At 35.3% G+C, this 22221-nt stretch overlaps 3 protein-coding genes and 1 pseudogene across 7 annotated transcripts in view; 2 read left to right on the forward strand and 2 right to left on the reverse strand.

The window, feature by feature from the left end:
- LOC105680225 (radial spoke head 10 homolog B-like) overlaps positions 1–22221 on the forward strand; it is a 45369-nt gene that overhangs the window by 4094 nt on the left and 19054 nt on the right. For 2 of the 5 annotated variants that reach the window (XR_004461839.1, XM_024368052.2), the window contains exons 1-3: positions 4020–4265; positions 4468–4603; positions 5384–5501. The gene's annotated coding sequence lies outside the window, so the exon portion shown is untranslated. Of the gene's footprint in view, positions 1–4019; positions 4266–4467; positions 4604–5383; positions 5502–22221 lie in introns of those variants that run through there. The other 3 variants (XM_033321055.1, XM_033321056.1, XM_024368053.1) reach the window with 3 other exon arrangements.
- Positions 1602–3405, reverse strand: LOC112212947 (annotated as a pseudogene).
- On the reverse strand, positions 10780–16448 carry LOC100744542 (tetraspanin-7). Its single transcript, XM_003489972.4, has 5 exons — positions 16233–16448; positions 15027–15215; positions 14601–14771; positions 13645–13776; positions 10780–13252 (listed from the first exon to the last, which is right to left on the reverse strand). The coding sequence occupies exons 1-5, from the start codon at positions 16308–16310 to the stop codon at positions 13097–13099; spliced, it is 726 nt and encodes a 241-aa protein (XP_003490020.1). The 5' UTR covers positions 16311–16448; the 3' UTR covers positions 10780–13096.
- Positions 17748–22215, forward strand: LOC100744254. The gene is given in 6 exon segments (XM_033321057.1): positions 17748–18686; positions 18755–19161; positions 19242–19381; positions 19384–19499; positions 19854–20009; positions 21830–22215. Coding segments are annotated over 6 exon segments (1179 nt in total). The 5' UTR covers positions 17748–18392; the 3' UTR covers positions 21896–22215.

Below are 22221 nucleotides of genomic sequence, written 5' to 3' on the forward strand. Positions count from 1 at the left end.
AGACGTTCGTTTGAAAGTGTACGCCCTCTCCTCCCTCTATCATCTTCCTTTAGCCACCCTCCTCTCTTACACTTAGTCTTGGCGGCCCTTTCCGCTCTTGATCCGATCCACTGGATCGCAAATCGCACCAGACGATCCATCAAAAGACCATGCACCTATACAGTTCCCTCTTTCTCTTTCGTTTACCCGTGACTATCGACAGCACTCTGCAACTTATCTTTTCCTCAACGTAGTGTACATAATTTTCGACTTGGGAACTTTCATACTTTATAGAACGTGAATGAGAAAAAGACGAACCGATGGGCCAGATTTCCCTTATAAATGAGAGATAATGTTAAACAAATTGGATATATGCATTGTTTTCACAATTATTGGGAGTTTTCCCCAGCATTCCCGATGGAAATCCTGCCGTCCTTCCATCTCCGACAAATATTTTAATCCAAATATGCGTAATGTATTATATTATCTCTTCGGAAGGATGATTGCGAGATAATTTTATTATTAATTTCATTGCTATTCTTTTCTATTACTCTTGCCAATTTCAATCTCCAAAAATTTCAGCTTGTATTAACACCAACATCCGAAAACGCACGAACTTTACCGCCACAATGTAATTTTATTTTCCCATTTGTATCGCTTTTTCGCCTTAAAGTTACTCGAATCTTAAAAATTAGGTTAGGTGTTCGAAACGATTTCTAGCACCAAATAGAAACTGCCTGGCGAATCGATTCTGTTGCTATCCTCGAAAGTTTTTCATTTAAATCTTCTAACTTCTTTTCCATTTATTTTGCCGGGCCTTCCGTAGATGGAATAGATCAATCTTGCGTGGCAATCCATCAAAAGAGCTCGCGATGCGCTTCAGTGTGTTTTCGGCACGTTTATTTGTTGCCATGTACATCGTTTCTTTAACAACGTGTTTTCCGTGCCCTTTTATATAGCGTGCTCTTTTTTTGCAGTATTCGTAGCTTGATAAAACATCCAAGGTTTAAATAAATTTTGCCCGTTGGCGTTCACGCGATCGAAAGAGTTTTCTTATTTTTTCTAAAGGCTTGCGCGTTCGTATAACATTGAAATTTCTGTATTTGGCTACAAAGTTACAACGTTATCACTTCGCGAATAGATCGAACCTTTATTTCTTTGTACGCGTAACTTCGAAAAATTGAAGTTTCTACAAAAAAAACGTGATCGAATGCAACTCCGCTTCTATGTGCATGTATGAAACCTGTGGCTTCGAGAATCTGTCATCTACATGTGTTTCTTTAATATTAATCCACAAGATGCATCCTGCCTGTTTAACTTCTCCCCTCCCCCTCTCTCTCTCGCTTGTTTAACGTGGCCATCATTTGTTTGGGAATTTAAAAAAGAGTATGACTGATTACCGCGCTGATTAGCAGTGGACAAAGACCACGATATTTCCTTTGCGCGAATACACGGTTAAAAGGAGAGAAAAATGCGACAAAGGTCGCAATAAAAAGTGCTTCATTCAGTACACGTATCGAAATTGAAAAACTGTCGACTCGGTGCCTTGTCGCGTTACTGTTATTATTGTTGTTGTTATTGTTACTGTTGTTATTGTTATTGTTGTACGCATGTAGTTCTAGTTATTTCACGATACAAGTGCTGCACCATGCGGTCAAGTCCAAGGTCAAGTCTGAGGTTAACCAAAGCTAGCGTATACAAGAACCTATAAAATTAGGCATCTGCCCTGTTCGGTTGCATAGTAGCATAGACCTATTTTAATTGTACGGTTCTACACAGAAGAGTTCGTATCCACTTTTCCGTCAGAGATAGGCAAGTATGAGAATGACAAAATCGCGCGATAATAAAACTAATTGCCAGTTGTTTACTGCATTTTTTTTTTAGAGAAGAAAAGAGAATATTCCGCTCCGACGCAATAATTTTATATATATTTCTTATACGCGACAATGTTTTAGATGTAACGTTAGACCTACCTTTATCGCGATAATGTTTTTGCTACAGTAAAATTTAAATATCAGTTTTTTATTAGTAAATCGGTGAACGGCCAATAACATTTCAGACGAAATGTATGTCTGGTATTTGCCTTACATGCGTGTTCATTTACAGAATTATAAAGAATTATAGGAACCGTGAAATTGGTATCAATTACATTTGCGAAGAAGGTATCGTACGTTGAATTACGCAAAAATTAACTGGATATTCCCATTTGGTATACTCACCGAAATCCTGGAACGTAGAAGCTATCAGTTGATACGTCTTTGTACATGCAGCAACCATAGCGTTTTGCTTCGTTGGCATTGATTCTCCGTGATATTCGGACAGAATATGGGCTTGTCTAACAATAGTTATCTAAGAAAATGCAAGAAACAGACAATAGATAATGAAACAGAAAAATGAAAAAAATATGTTCGGGAAATAGAAACAAATATAAATAAATGTGATCGTATACACTTACTTTATACATAAAAGTGAGCTCATTCGCTGCGCGCAAACGGTTAGAGTAAGAAGTAACGCTAAACTTTTCTGTAATGAAATTTTGTAAAGCAGTTGTATGCATCGAGGTTATATCGAGTACATCGTTGGCGTTCGTGTCCACGATATTTTTAAACTTTCGTCTTGTCATCGCGGCTGCTCTATGATCTTTGATCCACGATTCAACGTTTTGTCATGTACACTTGGATACAGACAGATATCAGTGATACCCTCGAGGATCTTGTTCAACTTATGTAGAAATTCTTCCTTTCATTTGTTCTTGGATGCACCACCAAAGAAAAGCCGGTGATTATCAACCGACTTAACGACGCCGGTACGATGTCCATATCTGATTTCATAACCGTCATATTTTGCGCATGCGCTTCTCGCTACTTTTGAATCATTGAATAAGACGAATGCATATCCGCGAGTTGTTCCAAAAAATCAATCGCAATCTGATCAAACGACCGACTGTTTCGAGCATCGGCATTAATTCCACCTCGTAACAATCTCGTGGAAAACGGCCAAGAAACAATTTCAGCATCTTTCACGCGTTCCTTTTCACCACGAATGATTTCTCAAGCAGTTAAGCGACGTTGTCCATTTTCTTGCATCAATTCATGTTTCGTTTCTTGCAACATTTCCAACAATCTGGTCATCAACTGGCACTCTTCCACAGCATTTTCCCGCGTTTTCTTAGTTATATCCATTATGAAGCGAAATAAGAACTTTTATCACAAATTTATGCACAACGAAAAAACGATCTAAATAAGCAGACTGTCGAGAACTAACTGATCCTCCTAAGCTTTTTTCCTTATTCCCTTCTTCCTTTTGCTTACTCACACAACTATACAAAATCCGTTGATATACTCGTGTGATGGAACTTTATTCCTCAAATGGACCAATCGCAGTGATCGAAGCGTCTTACTGCCAATCAGCTACATGTTCTCAGATAGAAGAAGATAGCAAAAACATCTACAGTTAACTCGAGTTGAAAATGCAGGTATAGATATACATATGTACATCACAGGAGAGAGAACACGCACCTATATTACATTTCACATTGTCTATAGTCTATAGCGTTAAACAAGTAAATAGATTAGTTGTAGACTTACTTATGCTCACTATGGAATTACTATGGAAATTAGCATTATAAGAATATAAATACAATTCTGACCTCTAAAAACCATAAGAATTAATTAATTCTAAGTAGATAATTATAATAGGAAAGTCATCGACTGTGAACTTGGTAACAAACCTAACCGACAATCTCTGTTCATTTTATTTATTATCCGTTTATTATCTTTTTCATTTTTCAACAAATTTTATTTAATCAAATTACATTATGACACGCCTACTAAATTTCTAAACGCAGATATCCAGGTTTCGAATTCATAAATTTTGTTCATGTAGATTATATTAGCTTACGCTTACTTTACTTACGTGTTTACTTTCTACGCGCATCTTCGCGTTTCACAATCAGTTTAACGTATTATTTCTTTATTTGAAAAATAATACCCTTACTATCGAAGATATATCCTTTCCAGGAATATAACGACTCTTGTCGCCCAAGCATATGTATATATACGTTTGACCTGCCAGAGGGCCTCCCCTCCCCACTCCTTACCAATTGAAATTACCTAAGTAAACAATGGTACAGCCGGGGGGTCAGTCTAGTGTCGAAAGTGGAAGCGATTAGACGTGTTTAGTGTCACTCCGCGATAGGTGTTGATTATTTTATTGCGTAGCAAATGCTTTCATAATCGTCCTTCCACCACGGAAACACACGCTACTGTAAACTTCGTTTAAGTAAGGTACATTGTTATCCGATAATTTACTAAAATTCCTCGTACCCTAGTATTTGATTATCTTTTTTTCTTCGATCGTCTTTCTTTTTCCTTTTTCTTTTTTTTTCCTTTTTTTTTGTCATATACCGGTAGCTCGAATATCAAGCTTTCAAGATGCAATTTAACCTTGATTGTTTCATTCTATTTTAATATTTCCTCTTTTGTGCAGATTATTGCTTGGTTGCGAGGGAAACTTCGGAGCATTAATAGAGGGATACTGCGAAATTCGAAAGGACGAGATGAAAGTCAAGACGACGCCATCGCAGCGATCGATGATAAATGTGATAACTGTTCGTCGAAACGTGGTAATATTTCATTTATTTTAAAGAAGGCAAACGTATGCATACGTTTTCTTTTCTGGCTTTTGTGTCATTTGAATAAGAAATTCAAATTACATTTTCATTTTGCTTCGTTACTCGTAAATCGGCTATGACAAATTGTTATTTCAACTTTTTCGATAGGTTTCACTACATTCGAGAAAGTACATTATCACAGACAGGTTTGAACAGGCTCTGCGCATCTCGTTTTTTTTCGTATTGCGCAGCTTTGTTTAACTGTCAGTGGAAGCGCGCCATGTTTTATTCGAATGAAGTCATATAATACGCGAAGCATTTGAACCTATAATGGCGGACATTCGATTTGATAGATTAGTGTTACAAATCGATCGTATTATAAAATATTCATATACATATTTGACAATAGTAGAAAATACTACATTTTCTTTCGTATTCTTGTTATGATTTTAATATTTATGTTTTTGTATTCTTGATATAATATAGCGTACTGTCTGTGGTAAATGGATAATAATTAATTCGGCAACACGCAGTATAATCATAGTAAAATCAGTTCTAATTGCATTCAGAGTATTCGTTAATGTTCAATGTAAAGATACATGTTTTATAATATTCGGAAATTTGTTGATTCGATACGATCGACTTGTTTACGACTTGTCGCGACTGTCAATTTCCGTTGTTCGCGACGTATTATTGTATTTATTATATTTGCTTATAACGTAATAACTATAAAGTATAAAATATTGTTTTCAACAATAAACGGTATATATATTGTTCCATCTTTTGTTACAGATATTACAGAACCTGTACTTTCATTATAAGGTTTGATAATTCTTCCAGGATGACAGCCTTCATGATGGTTTCTTCTGAAGTACATCAACATCGTCGACATCGTTCTTCGTGTGTAACTGTGAGTCGCATGCTTTTTTGTCCCTCCAGTCGCTCAATCATGTCGTAGGACGAAAGATCCAAATCGACATGGGCGACTGGTTATATCACGTAGAATTTTTTACGGACAAAGTGACCGCGGGTATTTATTATACCCGTGAGTGGTAGTACGTATTTTCTTTCTGTGTGTTTTATTTACTAGTTCAGGATAGATCTTCTTGCACATCGCGATTTTTATCAGCATGAATAATGCTGTGTAATGTAAATAATTGATTAATTAATTACGAACGATCATGAATGAAGACAAATATATTCATACAGATATAAGTACGCGTATGAATAAAATATAAATATTTGAATATTTAATCACGATCGTAGCTAGCTTCATTAAATAGTTTCATTGATTTCTGTATGAGTAAAGATGACATAGCTTTTTATCTTTTAGCTCTTTTCGAGTAAAATATCTTTCTCAATTCTCAAAAGCTTAAAAAGTTGTCATTGCATTTCTTGTAGTTTATCTTACGATATTAAACGATATAAAAGGCGTTTAATTGTACGTTAGGACGAACAATTATTAGACATATTCGTATTGTAATCGTAAGATATCGGTCGGTATCATCGGCGCGACCACGTCTTATGGATAACGTAGAATGGGTAAAGCGACTTGTTTTATTGGCAAGACTGCGATCCTGTGTTCTCAACTTTATTAGTTGTCGGTACTTTTCAACGCGTGAATTTTTATCGTCTTAATTTTTCACGTCTTAACCTTTATCGTCTTAACCGCTTCTTATCGAAAGTTTGAAATTGTAGTTTTTGGCAAAAACAAACTTTTACGATTCGCGATTATACGAAGTAAGATAGGAAAGCACTTGTTTTTACTTTCTTTTTATTTCATAATTTTATGGGAACTTTCCTATTCTCTTTATTTGATTTTATTGCTATTCTCTTTCTGTATATTAATTTAAATACTGAATATGGCCACAATATAGCGAACATTGCTACGATGCCTTGATCAGCGGTAAGTGAAAAATAGTGGACAGCGTGAACAATAGTTTTAAACGTACAATTAGTGGTAAAGATGGTTCCACGATCGATGTATGTATATTGTGGCTTATTAATATACTGAATGTTTGACTGTTTATATACTTTAGTGACTTTTGCGAAATCTATAATTCTAGTAAGTATCTCATAATTTTTATATATGTTTTGAGATGCGTTTCAAATTTTACCGATATAATCAGTGATTATTAATTACGATAATCGTGTCTCGTTAGCATTACAAAGTGCAGATTTCAAAATGCTTTGTATAATATATAGAATAGAAGTTTGTAGGAAGATTAGTAGGATTTTATCTTAATTCTACTTGCCAATACGATAACCTCACTTCGCTTCTTTGAAACATAATACGCCCATTGCTGAAAACATGATTTAATTAAACCCGACTGATAGATATTAGATATTGCCATGTCGTTTAATATTTGTAGCCTGCCTGTCTGTTTTATGCTCTGTTTCTGTTTCATTCAATTGATCGCGGTTATTTGCTGCATGAGTGATTATTTCCAACAAGAGCTCTATTACCGCGAACTGATAACAATACAATTTTTCTTTCGAAATCAGTATCAATTTTATGAAGTGAATTAATCATTCTATTAACCTTACTAATTTTATTTTTAATTGTATTATTTAAGTGTGAGGAAGTAAAGTAAACAAAAGAGACCGTAACTTGATCGTTACGTTCGTTTCCTTTCACTTAAATAATTCCGTCCTGGGGCAAAGGGCTTCTCTGTAATTTAACCTCCGTAATTACTGATTGTGTCGACCCTCTAACCATAAAATGTCGGACGTCCAAGCGTAAAATGAATTTGATCCAGGTTCTCCGTTAGAGAAATTTGCCTACTTTTATCAATCAGCTTGAAAGAAAGGAGCAGAAGTTTTTGACAAAGTTTCGATACTTTATCAGAGAATAGAACGGTTTTGCTTGAATTTAATAAGAGTCGAAATAATGGGAATGGGTTCGACTTGATAGGAAATATCGAAGGAGTGAAAGACAAGTGAAATTAGTTATGAAAATTAATCAAGTTCCTTACTATCGGTTTGTTCGTTAAATCCGAAATTTTCTGTCAAATTTATACTTTAAATATTAGAAAACTTTTTATCGTCTTTCTCTATAAAATAGATACTTTTAGGGATTGTTTTTTAAAGATTATTCTTCTTTTGAATTTCATTGCATTCTTACTTATACGTGTGATATTCTAACCTAAAACCTAAATTAATAATCAACTTAGAATAATAATGTCATGTATATTCTAAAAGGCGAGCAATGAATGCAGTTTATATTTCTACATTGATTTCGACGGATGAAACGTACGAGACAAATTTTAGAACGCTTAGGCGGCATTCCGCCTAGTGTTCTTAACCTCTTAGGTACAGTTGTATTTTGTTTCTCTGTTACGGGGCTGTTTTTCTGTACGATATAGTTTGACGCGAATTACGCCTAAACGATACAGCACTGCAATGCTGTTCTTTCTACGGAAGCACATTGGAACGAAGTCTTTGATAATTAAGTTATAATTTTCCTTAAAGATACGATGCATATACTTTAACTTTAATAATCTACTTTAATAATTAATAATACAATCGAGTGTGATATATTTTAAAACACGATACAACACATAGGCCCACGTTACAATTTTCACACTCATAGCGCGATAGTGTTTCTCAAATTGCTCTTCGTTTTCTATTTTGAAGCGACATTTTGAGCTTGAAGATTCTAAAAAATTATAAGGATACGGATCGGTATGTTAAAAAGGGCACCTAATAATGGTATATTTATTTTAACGAAAAGCAACAATTGATACGTGACACTGGCATATCAAAAACAAAGACTATATATTTTGTCTGTATATTGTCAACGCTGTTATAAAACGTTGTGAGGGCCAAAAAATTGTGATGCAAGACAAATGAAAAAGATCATTTAATTCAAACGGCGAGCGAATGAGTCAGTAGAGTGAGCCATTATAGTACATATGTAGTATCGTGGACAAAAGGCCTAAAAGATACCGGGATAGTATAACGCATTGCCGCAGACAGATCGTCGTATAGGACCGGCGAAATGCATAGAATATAACGACCAGCGTATAGTTCCAGAAACGTCGATTCGCCTTCGGTCCGTTTTTTTCCACATACACACGGAAGGTGCATATGCGATCATAGGCGCGAACGGTGGCGTGATCCGAGCGTAGAGGGGGGTCATCTCCGAGAGAAGACAAAGATCGAAGGGCGGGCAATATCATTTTGTGGAGTCAGAGAACGCAAATCAAGAAGTGAGATTGTTGTCCGCGTGAGAGAGAGAGAGAGAGAGAGAGAGCGTCGGATCCGTTGTGACGAGAGTTACAAATTAAAGCTTGCGTTGTCTAGATCATAATAAGTTATTGTGATTAATCAACATCTGTAAAATTCATTCATCGTAAATAAATCATCAATATAATATTATATTTACGGTACTACATATATATATATATGGGAAAAATGAAAAATTACTTAAAATCAGTCAGAAACGAATCAGTATGCGGGCTTAACCTTTTCGCTGCGGTAGTCCAGTCCGCCGAAGTGCTGTCACTGAACGGAAACGCGCGCCGGAAATACGCACAGTGTGCGTGGTTGCTGTATGTACGTTCTCCTAAGTCTTAAATATCAATAATTCTTGTAAAAATCGTATATGAAATACCGTTTCACTGTCAGTGGATTTAATAGATTTTTTAGCATGAAACAGTATACGACCGTTTGGATGTTTGAAATATATTGCGTGATTCCAACAATGAGTAACTTTAAGAAATGATTAATCCAACACGTCAATGAAATCAAAATGTTCTGCCGATAACGAAAAAATATATTGTTCACTACAGATAGCACTTGTATATGCATCATTTGGATGCCGGATATACAGGGTGCCGGATTCAGGAGTCGTCGCTATATACGGCGCTCGAAGCGAAAGGGTTAAAGACGACGGGTTAAATATATTGAAATACTATATTTATTATATTGAAATATAATTATACATATATTATAATATGTACATGTATATATACTTTGAAATATTTGAATATAATACGAATATAATAAATACATGTATATTTTGTTTTTTTGTTATTTATAAGATTTAATAGTTTATCTATATGTGAAATCTGTTTGTGTCTATTTGTGAGCGACGATGTTCGTTTAATTTGAGCTTCAGATAGCGCCTGTGCAGAAACAGAGGATTTATGTATATCAAATTTCTTGCACATTTTAAAACGCACGGTATATCGTATATTAACGTAAATAATTTTTCAAATTTCTGTAAAACAATGCATCAAATAAGTCTTATCGTATGCGTATAATTGAACAATATACAATTGACAATCACTTTTGTTCGGTTAACAATTCGTTTCTTTAATATATTAGTCTAAACTTGTTTAAAATTTTAGGAGACGGAAACATTTAGACGAGAAACATCTGTATACTACGTACATGGAATTTTGTTTAATTACATACGAATACGAATACGAATACGAACACTGTAAAGATAAAACTATAGTAAGCTGTTTTTAAAGCACGTAAAACATAGTCGTGTCCTTTTAACAAAAAAGCAAAATGATAAAATTGATGATAAAATTTGTCTTCTTATTTTCTTATGTGACTAAATATAGATCAATGTACTACGTGCATATGTATATCTAGAAATATAGTTCTTTCTTTTCCTTTTTTCTTTTTTTTCTTTTTTTTCTTTTTTTTTTTTACGTGGGGAAATCGTCATGGACACCCCACCGTACTTCTGGGAAGCAGCGGGGTAGTGTCGGACTTACCGACTAAAACTCCACGGTAGTTTACCTAACGCTTAACAGGAGTTTCCCGGGATCATCTAGAAATATAGTCTACAATCTATGTAACGAAATGGAATGTTAGAAAACAGAATGTTTTTCATATATGTTTATAGTGTGTATGTGTGTGTTTGTGTGTGTGTGGGTGTGTGTGACATATAATCGAACGATCTTAATTTCTCCATTAAATATTCTATAGACGTAAATGACGTACAATATAGCTCTCAAGAATAATAATTCTCTGCAACAACTTATATATGTATTTATATGCGCATAAAAATATACATTACACATGTCGCGAAGTTGTAAAAACAAGAAAGATCGATGTATCTCTGAAAAAAACTGTTTCTGCCATTTTCTGAAATATTAATCGGAACGGAGTGAAATAAAATTCTTAATAAAAGATAACGGAAAAAATACAAAATGATAAAAGTATTTTTCAAACATATTTTTATCCGTATACACGTACATGCGTATATATATATATCTGTATAAGATGGGAAAATCACAATTATCGAAAAATAAGTTATTTGTTTGTTTCCTCTCTAACGTGAAGATATTGTTTGGGATTTGGAGCCGTCAGTTTATGGCTCGGACAGCATATCTCCCTTTTTTGGGAAAGGCAAATCGAAATTTGACTTTCTCAAAAAAGGGAGATGTGCTGTCCAAGTCATAAACAGATGGCCACTTCAAATCCCGAACAAATATAATGCTGTAAGATAATATACCATCGTAATCGAAAGGAGATACCATGTGAAACATGTAATAATTCGTCTGATAGAATTACGGTAAAATTATGATCGCGTGTCTTGCGGCACAATGTAGCACCGTTATGAGGTAAATGTTCGCTATAAGATAGATATATACCAACATATATGCGTATACATGCATACACATATACATACATACAAACAAACAAACATACATACATACATACATACATACATACATACATACATACATCACAAGGCAATCGCGTCACCTGTTTTATATTTAGGAAATCATCAACCATTAATAATGAAATTTTAGCCAAACGATGTAACATTTTAGACGTAGTTGATACGCGCAACTAACGAGTAAGCTAAGCAAGCAGAACAAAGTAATTACGTTAAATCTCTAAATATTATTATTAAATAGTACCGCTAAACTGATAGTAGTAAATAGTATGTTTGGTTTTATTAAAAATATAAACACTGTGACGTATAAAGCTAAAGAAAAGTTGGTAAAAATTAGTGTAAACATGAGTCTTGTTTAATAATAAAAATAGAATTTGAAGTTGTATCTTCAAGCCTTTCGCGTATTACTGTAATTAACGGAATTTTCTCTCGCCAGTTATATCTGGTTATACGTATTCGTCGATCAATCATTATGGTAGACTGATGTTTCGGATCGTAATTGTACTTATCAAACGGACATTACTTTGCGTTCTAGTCTTCAAACGTGTTCAATATTAGCGCCGAATGAAATATATTCCGAAATATTTTCTGACAATTTCTGAACTTTAAACTGTACCGAGCTACAAACGTTAGTTTATGCTTTTTATATTTGTATTTCCTTAATTTAAAGGTTAAAGATACTTGATAAATGAATTCATTAGTTATACTCAAAATGATAAAACAATAGGGAAAAGTAGGGGTACTATCGATGATAACAAAAGAGCGTATAGATTATGCAGATATATCCATAAAATATACTCTTGAAAAGATATATACTTACACGATATTTCATACATGCATGTAGTTTCATTTACCTTATATAAATACCTTTAAATTACATTGTTCGAAAGTGCTAGCGTATTTGAGGTTTTCCTGGAATTGTCTACTCTGCTTTATTAGATAGAATATTTTTCAACACAATGATCTAAACAATTAATAAGATCTGTTCCATCTAGTCGGATTATATTTCAGTTTATTTTATAGAATTATGTATGTTTTTCTGTGCGCTCTTATCGTTGCAAGACTGAATGGGCAATTTATTATGCGATTAACTGCATAACGAAACATTAGGATCATCAATCTGACGCAGTTATCGACTTGTTCCTTTCATCGACTTAATTAAAAAAAAAACAATCAAATTTGCGCTAATTAGACGCATCGAAGAACTCGTATCTTTTTCTTTAATTAACCTCGATAATCGTGGATCTGTTTTTCATGAAATGTGAATTCTTTCTTCATGCAAACGCGCATATTTTATCGTATTTGATATTCTTCACTCCCGTCTTCTCCTACGATTGTGTTTTCTTTCTTGTGCAACTATGCACAGCACGCAGTAACTATTTAACATGTTCTTATAAGAATTTTATGAGAATCCAACATGACAATAAAGATATTTAAAAGGTTTTTACAACATATATGGATAATAATAACATGTAGACGCTTGTAATATGTAAAAAATTATCAATTGCCCGTTTCTTCGAAGAATGGGTATGATTAAATTCTGAGAAAAATATCGAACGTGTAACTCTTTAACACGTTTTACGTAGTGTGCAGATCCACGTTGAACTTTTCGTTCGAATCGCTGAGAATTTCAACGTATCTGTATTTATAAGCGTAAGAAGTAATAGCAAGATACATGTTCGCGCTTGGAGCGAGAAGCTCAAACGGTGTGCGTAAGATGGAACGTGTCGAAAGCAGTTGTCGTAAAAAACGGAAGAGAGATTCGTATTTGCCTATTTGTTACAAATTGTAATTGTACAACTTTCGAACGTTATGCATTTTTCTTACCGACACGACGAGCTTTTCTGCAACCGGCGCAAATTCTAAGCAACCTGCTCGTACTTGACTTTATTAATGTTGCTAGCTAAGCAACAGGCTAAGAAGACCCCTATAAGCGGAAAGAATGCTACGCCGACTGCTATTCCAGCGACCAAGCCGATGTTACCGTTTATCAGTCGTAACACACGAGTGTAGCAGCCCTGAAAATTTTCATTTGAATTATTGTAACTTTTTGCTTCGAACAACTTGTCTTTTCTATGATTAGCTTAAAATTATAAGAAACGTGCCTGAATTCTATGCGTATATTACGTACTACGTATCTGATGGAATGTTTCGTTATAGAATAATATAATATGCGTGCGTGTAGACGCGTTACTTTTGCACTTTTTTACTTTGTCCGACAATGTAAGACGAGTAATAAGAAACAAAGTATGTCCGTAAATATCTTTGTTACAACAAGGTTGCGTTGTTCGAAGAGGCACGCGAACAAAATCTTTCTCAACGTAATTTGTATTTCTAAATCGTTATTTCTAGATTCTTCCCCTTTATACAACTTTCGCTTGTTACTATATCGCTTTCGTTTTTATCTTACCTGAGTATAAATATCGTTTACGTCATTAACGTTACACACATCTTCTGCCACTTTGCAGCAAGACAGTGGAATTTCCATCGGTGGAGACATATCGGACCAATCTGTGAAACCTCTGTTACCGCAGCACTGCAACTAAAATCAGAGTCCGCCACTTATGCAACGATTCAGTCTGTTTATGGTGGAGCCGGCAATATGGATCGTCGAGGTGCAGACGAATTGTTCATCGTTCAATTTCTTGAAGAAATGAAGGTGTCGGATCCTGTTTCCTGTTGCCGCGTCTAAAAGAATTTACACTTACGAGCTTTCACTGCCCAAATACCGTTTATTTCTGAATAGCACGAGGATAAAACGAGTGCTGTACCTTTAGCGATCCATATTGCCGCCCACACGAGTCTCTTAGTAAGTGTACTTTTTTATACGCATAATTTTCTTTATTTTGCTATACAATATACCAATCTCTTGGCGGCTGTTCCGGTGTTTCGTATGGCTCCCACGTTTCTCATACATTAGTAAGGGATTTTACTACTCGAAATATCTCCGTTGCTTTTAATGATTAAGGAAAAGTACGCTAGCTACCATTGCTAAATAGTACGTAATATTAAAATTATAGAATTTGTTCTTCAAAAGAAGTGATATACGTTTTAGGTTTGATTTGATTGAACGAATGGTACATTAGCTTCTATTAGTTGTATCAGTGCCACAGATAGCTGTGTACTTAAACACCTCTGGCAACACAAATAGTAGGTAATTACCGTTTTCTACGACGCATTTTTGTAAGAATGCCTATTATGTAAAATAATATGTCACATAATGAAATTAAGTAGGTAATTTAAGTATCGATAAATATAAATTACGTAGCGTAAGAGAGTAATATTGAATAAAATAAAGAATTAAAGAGAAATAATTTGTTCTGTAGCTATTTTGCATTCGTAAATAGTAAATATACGTTCGCTTACTGTAGACTGCATAGTGTCGATGTGGATGGTCTTGGTCTCGTCGTGCCTATAGACGGACATTGTTTGATTGAGATCGTGGTCGAATTTTTCATTTAAATTGGTACGGTAGGCATAAATCGATGCACCAGCCGCAAGTTCCAGTAACGCAACGATAGCTAAGAATGCGCCGTACTGCAAACAAAATCTTTTAGTAAATAGCTTGTAAAGTGAAATTCCATTCTGTAATTATAGATTAATTATAGATTTAACAAGTCAACGTATTTAAGGACAACGGATTTTCTAATCGAATCGATGATACGCGTTCGGTAGAAATCAAGAAATTTATTCATACGGTTTGAAATGCAATTAGTGGCACAACTTGTGGAGGTAAAGGTGACAGAGATTTCCCGTAAATAGCAAAATAGCAAGTAAGTATAATTCGCTTACCAGGAATAAGAGGGCTGGATGGCCGCGAGTTGTGCAACAGCAAGCGAGCGTCGCTGTCAAAGTTAAAATACCGCCCAGACAAGCCAATGCCAATAAAGCTGCCCTGCTGTTCTCAGGGCTTACGTCCATGTAATCGTGAAGTTGAATTCGCATCCAAATTCCGATGCACAGTAGCAATATGCCAAATACCTAAGTGATTTACACAAATGATTTACGTAAATTTTACTTATGTGTACTATCAAACCAAATGGAAAAAGATGGCACTATACGATAGATAGAGGATCTTGTCCAGTCGAGTTGTAATTCAAATTGCTATCTTTCTCTGAAGTAACGATTGTAGTAATTAATTATTAGAACGCCAAATAATACAATTATTACTGGTACAATGTACAAATATTTTATTTTCTACTTATATAGTAACTGTTATTTTTAATAAAATAATGGGTTTCATTTAATTTAGCTTAATTCGAGCAGATGTTGTACGATTAACGATTTGTCAGGGAAAAAGCTTACGATAAGGTTGACGATAACGTTCATCTACGTAAGAACAGGATGCTGATAGCACGAATAACGTACACACACCGATAACAAACCAAATGATATCTCGCTGGTGCCAACCAGTAAATTTTGTTTATTTTTCCAACTAAATAACAAATATTCAACGATATTAAATTTAACCAAGTAAGCAAATTCTACACTAAAATGCCAACTTGATCGTGTAAATACTAAACTCGTTGAATACACTCTTTTCCTGTTACGCTAATAAAACGTAATTTTATCTTTAACAGCCCCGATACTTTCAGTCGTTGTCGAACAATTTCAAACTATCGCAAAGTATCCTTGCCTATCGATTTTCAATTTTTATTGATAATTTCTCACAAACTTGTCCCAGATCTCCACGAAACATCGGTAAACTTTCTTTGAAATGTTCTTGTTCGCAGAAAAAATCACCATGTGCCCTAATGACTCGAACAACTTTCAAACTGTTGCATCATCTTTCGAACTTACTTTCTACGTCCTTTCTACGTAATAATAACGGACGATAAAAGAATGGGATAAGGATGAGTTGAATGGGGAAAGACGTTCGAATAACGCTGTGACATCGAAACGATAATATATCGTGCAACAGTTGGGTGAAAGGTATTCCAAGGTTTTCTCGAGTCTACGTGTCAAGGGTGGATTACAGCAAAAGAAACAGCCTCTTACCCATAAAATACAGTTGAACAGCATCAGCAGGCCTTTCATGCAAGCCATCGTGGCCACCGTTTCCCAATCCTTCGTCATGTCGGTCGATTTTGGAATTATTTTCTATTCTCGTAGTCGAAGTCGTGTCCTACGTTTCAATTTTCAGAGTGTACTACGCACTACACTCTCGAAACAAGTGAGAAGTCGATCGATTTGCAGCAGGATTGCACGAGTTTACGTGTTTGCGTGCGTGGCTAGCCCCACCAACCGTGCATGCGCTCTGTAGCATCCGTCCGTCCTGTTTTAACAGCTTCTACCAATAAAACAGAACGCGATTTCTGCATTAAAATTATTTTAGAATAGATAAAACTTTAATTACACGTAGTTTTTTCGAGACGCGATGCGGGTTACTGTCCGCAAGTTTGCGATCACGTATTAGATGGGAAAGAATTTACACTTTCTATTGGAAGATTACGCAGCTAAATGTAGATGATCGTTTGAGATTACGAATCTGTAAATAAAATCAATTTTATCAAAATTAACGTGTCACGCGTATGTAGTTTTCTTGTTAGCGAATAGATGATTTAATATTAAAAAGAAAAATCCACCTTTGACTTGTCCAATATCCTATTATCTATAGTTTGATTGACTAATGAAACAGAAATAAGAATAAAACTAATCATGTCTGAATGAATAATACACCGGAATGTCGTATGTTTTCCATCTTTTCGTCATTAAGAACTTTCATTGATAGAAAAAGGAGTAGTTGTTATTTAACCGTCCCAGATGATCTTCTTGATCTTGAAATGTCATTGATTTCTCCCTCGGTGTTCGTTCTATCCTGCATTATTCGCTACGGTCGTTGACCAAAGGCTCCGTAACATCTGCCTATTTTTAAAATTAATCATTCGATTATAAAATGTTATCATTCTGAAACTATAACGGACACTAAATGTCATGTTAAACAGTGTATAAAATTCGTTGCACCTACACGAACCTTGACTCAGTGTACTGCGTTATTGTAACGGACAGTGTAAACTTGCGAGCAATACTCTTCAGAGCAACAACAATTTGTCTCTCGAAACATTTTCGCATGTTAGAGACGATCCATTTTTGACGAAGGATCGGGTAGTTTAGTGCTATTTAACTTTGGAACAATTTGCGATGGATCGGTTCTTACCGTTAGACTGTATCTGTCTGAAAAATTTGGCTCAGCAGTGCACCGCCCCTGCTATTTCCTATCAAAAATCCAAGTCCATATCGGACGATTCTCCGATATACCACTGTATCACCTTGAAACAAATGGTTTCATCTTCGCGGTACGCAATCACGGCGACAACACTTTTTCTACAATATTAACGAACAACGAACTCTTCGCAGTTGGTTCCGATTGTTCACCTCGAACTTGCACTTAGAATACAGTTTACGTATTTTATCTCTACATGTATGTATATCGCTGTTTCTATCTTTTCATACATTTTTGCGATTCTTACGTGCATTTAGTTCTACTCGGTTTCATTATAGTCAGATTCACAATAGGCCTTTCAAATATAAGATTAATATAAATAAGACTATACGTCTAGATAAACTCGAAATATCCGTATGTCTGACACATAAATGACGGTGTAAGGGAGTATGGCAGTCTTGGAAGAAACACGGATCGCTAAAAATCCTATAAATTATTACGTTCTCTATTTCTTCAGCTATTTCATAAGTATCGCCTTTTGTAAGCGGCGCGAGTAAGCTCTCCTATAACTAACTGAATATCTAACTTATCGCATCCAGAAATATGTGATTTCCTACCAGTTCCAGGCCGTTTTATTACACGTCATATCCACGAACGCTAACTCTGTTGCGTGAGATCGCCTCCCTCTGCACCTGTTTGACCCTTACCGCAACCGGCCTCCATGTATAATGCAAACAATAATTTTCATCGTTGAATCAACCAGCAGTGCAAGAAACCAGCAGCGAAATCAACAACCTGTCCGCAAGTGTAACGCCACATATGATTTATTAAATTGCTCGTGTGTACAAGATAAAATTTCATACGGATTCAAACGTCCGCAAACGGCCAGTTGTGTTCGACGCGACGTAACAATGTTTTGAACTGAACGAATATTCTTCTGTTGAACTTTATTAAACTCTATTTCGTTCGTACAAAGTACGCAGTCTCCTGAAATTATGTCGAAACGAATAACGCCGGAGAAAGTGATCGACATCATTTGGTTTAGCGTAGCTTTGACTTTCTGTTGGCCGCTTCCTATCAATAGCAGCGGAAAGCGAATTCTGGTTCACAAAATTTTGCAGATCAGTAGCGTTATTAGCGCTTGCATGCTTCTTCTGCCTCTGCTATATTCGATTTATCTGCACCTAGACGATATAATCATTGTTTCCGAATGCATCTGCCTATTTTTAGGTGTGAGTCAAACTATAGTTCAGTCTATTATCTGCTTGATCAATCACGATTCTCTGCAAGTAAGTTTTTATTCGCTTCTACCTTACGTTTGATTGGAAAAGATACGCGCTTTAACAACGGGTTACAGCACGTAGTCGAGGAAATGATAATCTGTGTTAAACAAGCGCGAAAATACGAAAGGGAAATTTTTTCCAAGCATATCGCGCGATGCAGCGTCTTTTATGCAAGTTCTATTATGTGCATATACCTGGCTGCGACTGCTTTTTCGATAGGACCTGCAATCTTGCCGCTATCCTTCCCAAGCGAAGCGGAATACCCATTTCGCGTTAATTATACGCCAGTGTACGTTATCATATACATGCAGCAGTCTATCCTCAGCTATCAATGCGTTGCACATATATGCCTAAGCATGTTTGGATCGCTTCTATTTTGGTTCACCGCCGCGAGATTCCAGTGTTTGGCCCTGGAATTAAAAAGGACTGCAGACGTTCGTACGCTGATCGTTTGTGTTGAGAAACAATTACATTTGAGAAGGTAAAAGTGAGATTTTAGGACGCGTGAGACGCGTGGACGAAACGGAGCGTTCATGTTTATCGCGAGTTCTTTTTTTCTAGATACGCAAAAGAAGTGGTGAATAATTTTCGTTTCATAGTGCTTTACGCTATAGGAGTAAGCACGTCTGCTCTAACTTTATGTGGTATTATATTGCTCGTGGTAAGTGAAGCTTGTAATATTTTGTACGACGAATTCACTAAATAGCTTACGTCTAGGATGTACCGCCAATGGTGAAAATACAGTTCGTAACTGTATGCCTCACTGTACTTACGGAGATTTATGTATACGCGTGGTCAGCCGATTACATGAAAGATATGGTAAATCAGGTTCTATTGTTTAGGTGTAAGGAAAGAGGCAGTAATATGACCACTTTTATTGATGAAACTCTGATTACATTTATGGAACGTTTCGATGTGCAAAAAGATATTTAACAAGCGAATATTGCTTTCATAATTGCTAGCGATTGACGATGCAGACGTTAAAAAGGTAAAAGAACAACGATGTATTGTAAATTATAACTGCTTGTTGTTGCTGCGACGAGATGCTGTATGTGATTTCAGAAATAATTGCCTGTTTCGTTTCGTTTCTCTCATTTCATATTACTACCTCTTTCCGTGTATAATCTGTAAGTTATGTTTCTTTAAATACCACTAATCCTTCCTATGCCTTAGAGCATAAATGTCTCACGGAGTGCATACGACATAATATGGTACAAGCAGAAGTTAGAAATGCAAAAAAATCTGTTGACCATGCTGGAATGTCAGGAACCAATAACTCTCTCTGTGAGTTGCATAATACCAGAGCTTTCTTTGCGTTACTTTTGTTCGGTAAGGACCAAATATCGATTGGAAGGAATTGCAGCAATTTCAAACTAGCTCCATTTTGTACATATTATTAGTTACACATACGTATTATTCCAATTTATAAAAGAAAAAAAAAGAGAAAGAGAAAAATAATTTTCTACTTAGTAGCAAGTCATATAAATTACCCATTATAAATAACAGATATCATAGATTATAAAATTATAAATCCATATCATAAAATAACATAAAGCAACGTATAACTTTATAATGTACTACTGGAACTAAACACCCAGACATATTTGACAAATTAAAGTTATAATATCTGCTAAACTGATAGTTTTTCGATATAAATAGATTGTTACCTTTTCGTAGGGAATGCCAAAATGGTTCGATTAATGTATGACAAAATGTATGGTTTTATCTAAAGAAATTAAGTTGTTCTTGCACCCTACTCGACCTACAAAAAAACTTTTTCCACCATACGATGTCTCGCTTTAAACCAGACAACGGTTGTTAAAACATTTTGTTGGTAACTTCAATCCCTCGCGCAGTACCGTGCCATTTTCACTTAAACAAAACACAAGCAAGTGTACATACTATATACATATACACAAGCATCCCAAAAATACAGCTATCTCTGTATTTTCTTCTTGTAACTATCCAAATCGAGTAAGGTATGCCTTAAAATTGAGAAAAAAGTGAAACTGACGTGCAAATAAAAAGAGAAAGGAGCGAATGCACGTAAAAGTGAAAAATAATCCTTTTTTCAATATATAAATTTCAACCTTTTGCGGTCAATGTAGAGTCGGTGTCGTTTGTAACGCGAACAATTTACACAAATTTTTAGTTACACGATAATCTATATAATGCAGTGAAATATTCTTAGAAGTTGTCGAATATTGTTAAAGGTTCTTAAGACGACTGATTCTGAAGTACAGAATGATAATTGAAACACCAGTTTATCCACACATTTAGGGACAACACGCATTGTCGATCAATTGCTGACGACTACTGGAGTCGTTGAAGTATACGAGTGCGTACGCACTTGGTCGTGGTAACCAGCGAGTCTTTGACTATCACGGAAACACGAGCAACGCACAGGCGGTCGGTAGGTCAGGGTGACTAATATTAGACTGATATTTTGTAGAGGATTATTTTTCTCTACCTAGTGGTATTTCTTCCTTTCTCTCTTTTTTCACTTCTTTTTTCTTGTTCTCTTTTCTTTTTTTTTTTTATTCAATGTCTTTTAGTGTCTTAGCTTTATTTTTGCAAAGATATTGATTACCTTCCAAAAAAATCTATTAGGGGACCACCAGATAAACGTACTCTACCGGCAAAGATATATCACTCTTTTCTTTTGCGTCCTTTCTACCTGCTTAGGGGTGAATTTTTTAAAAACCGTTGAAACACTTTTACAGATTTTTAAATGGCATCTGTGTGTTAGAGAGGAATGTTGTAAGTGAAAAAGTACAGTCCTATAACCGACACCTGTCGAGTAAGGCGAAATTTTGAATTACGCCTCATTCGACCTAGGAGATATCGAAGAGTCAGTAAAAACACATTTCACCTCGTTCCATTCCCTTAGGACACGATTTTGAAACAATCGCTTTTTAGTGAGTGGTTTGTGCCGTGGAAGAAGCATATCCTCCAGATTTCATGTTTCTATATTGAGGAATTTAGGGTGTGCATTGACGAGTTAGTCAGAACATTGTGCGTGTGCGTGTGTATAGGTCTTTCTCTTAATCAAATTGTCATAAAACGAAGATATAGCTGCAATCTCTTTAATTGTTACGAATGAATTAATTAAGAATAACATTATGATTAATAAGTTGATAATATTTCAGTATCTGTCCAATACTTTCTCCATCTTCACCACTTTACGTATCGTGATCGAAGATAATGCAGAATAAATGCGAATAAAAGAATATGGACATTGTTTTAATTGTATATTATGGAACGATGCTTTTATTGTGATTAGTCGTGATTAAAATTCCAATTGCAAACTAAGCTCTGTAACCACCAAATTATTATAGGAAACAAGTTTATATCAAGCTATAATTTTTTTTTAATATAATGCTACAATAAGATACGTTGTTGGAATATATTTTTGGCTCTTGCAACAGCTGCGTTATTTGTAATTACCCGTTTTATGATAATTATTCTGTCAACCAATAGCTTTTCTTTTGTCTGTAGTACCAGGTTAATTCATAGGCCCGTGCGTATTTTTATTTATAGA

The sequence above is a fragment of the Bombus impatiens genome, unplaced genomic scaffold, assembly GCF_000188095.3.
Source record: "Bombus impatiens unplaced genomic scaffold, BIMP_2.2 scf_0389, whole genome shotgun sequence".
Taxonomy (NCBI): domain Eukaryota; kingdom Metazoa; phylum Arthropoda; class Insecta; order Hymenoptera; family Apidae; genus Bombus; species Bombus impatiens.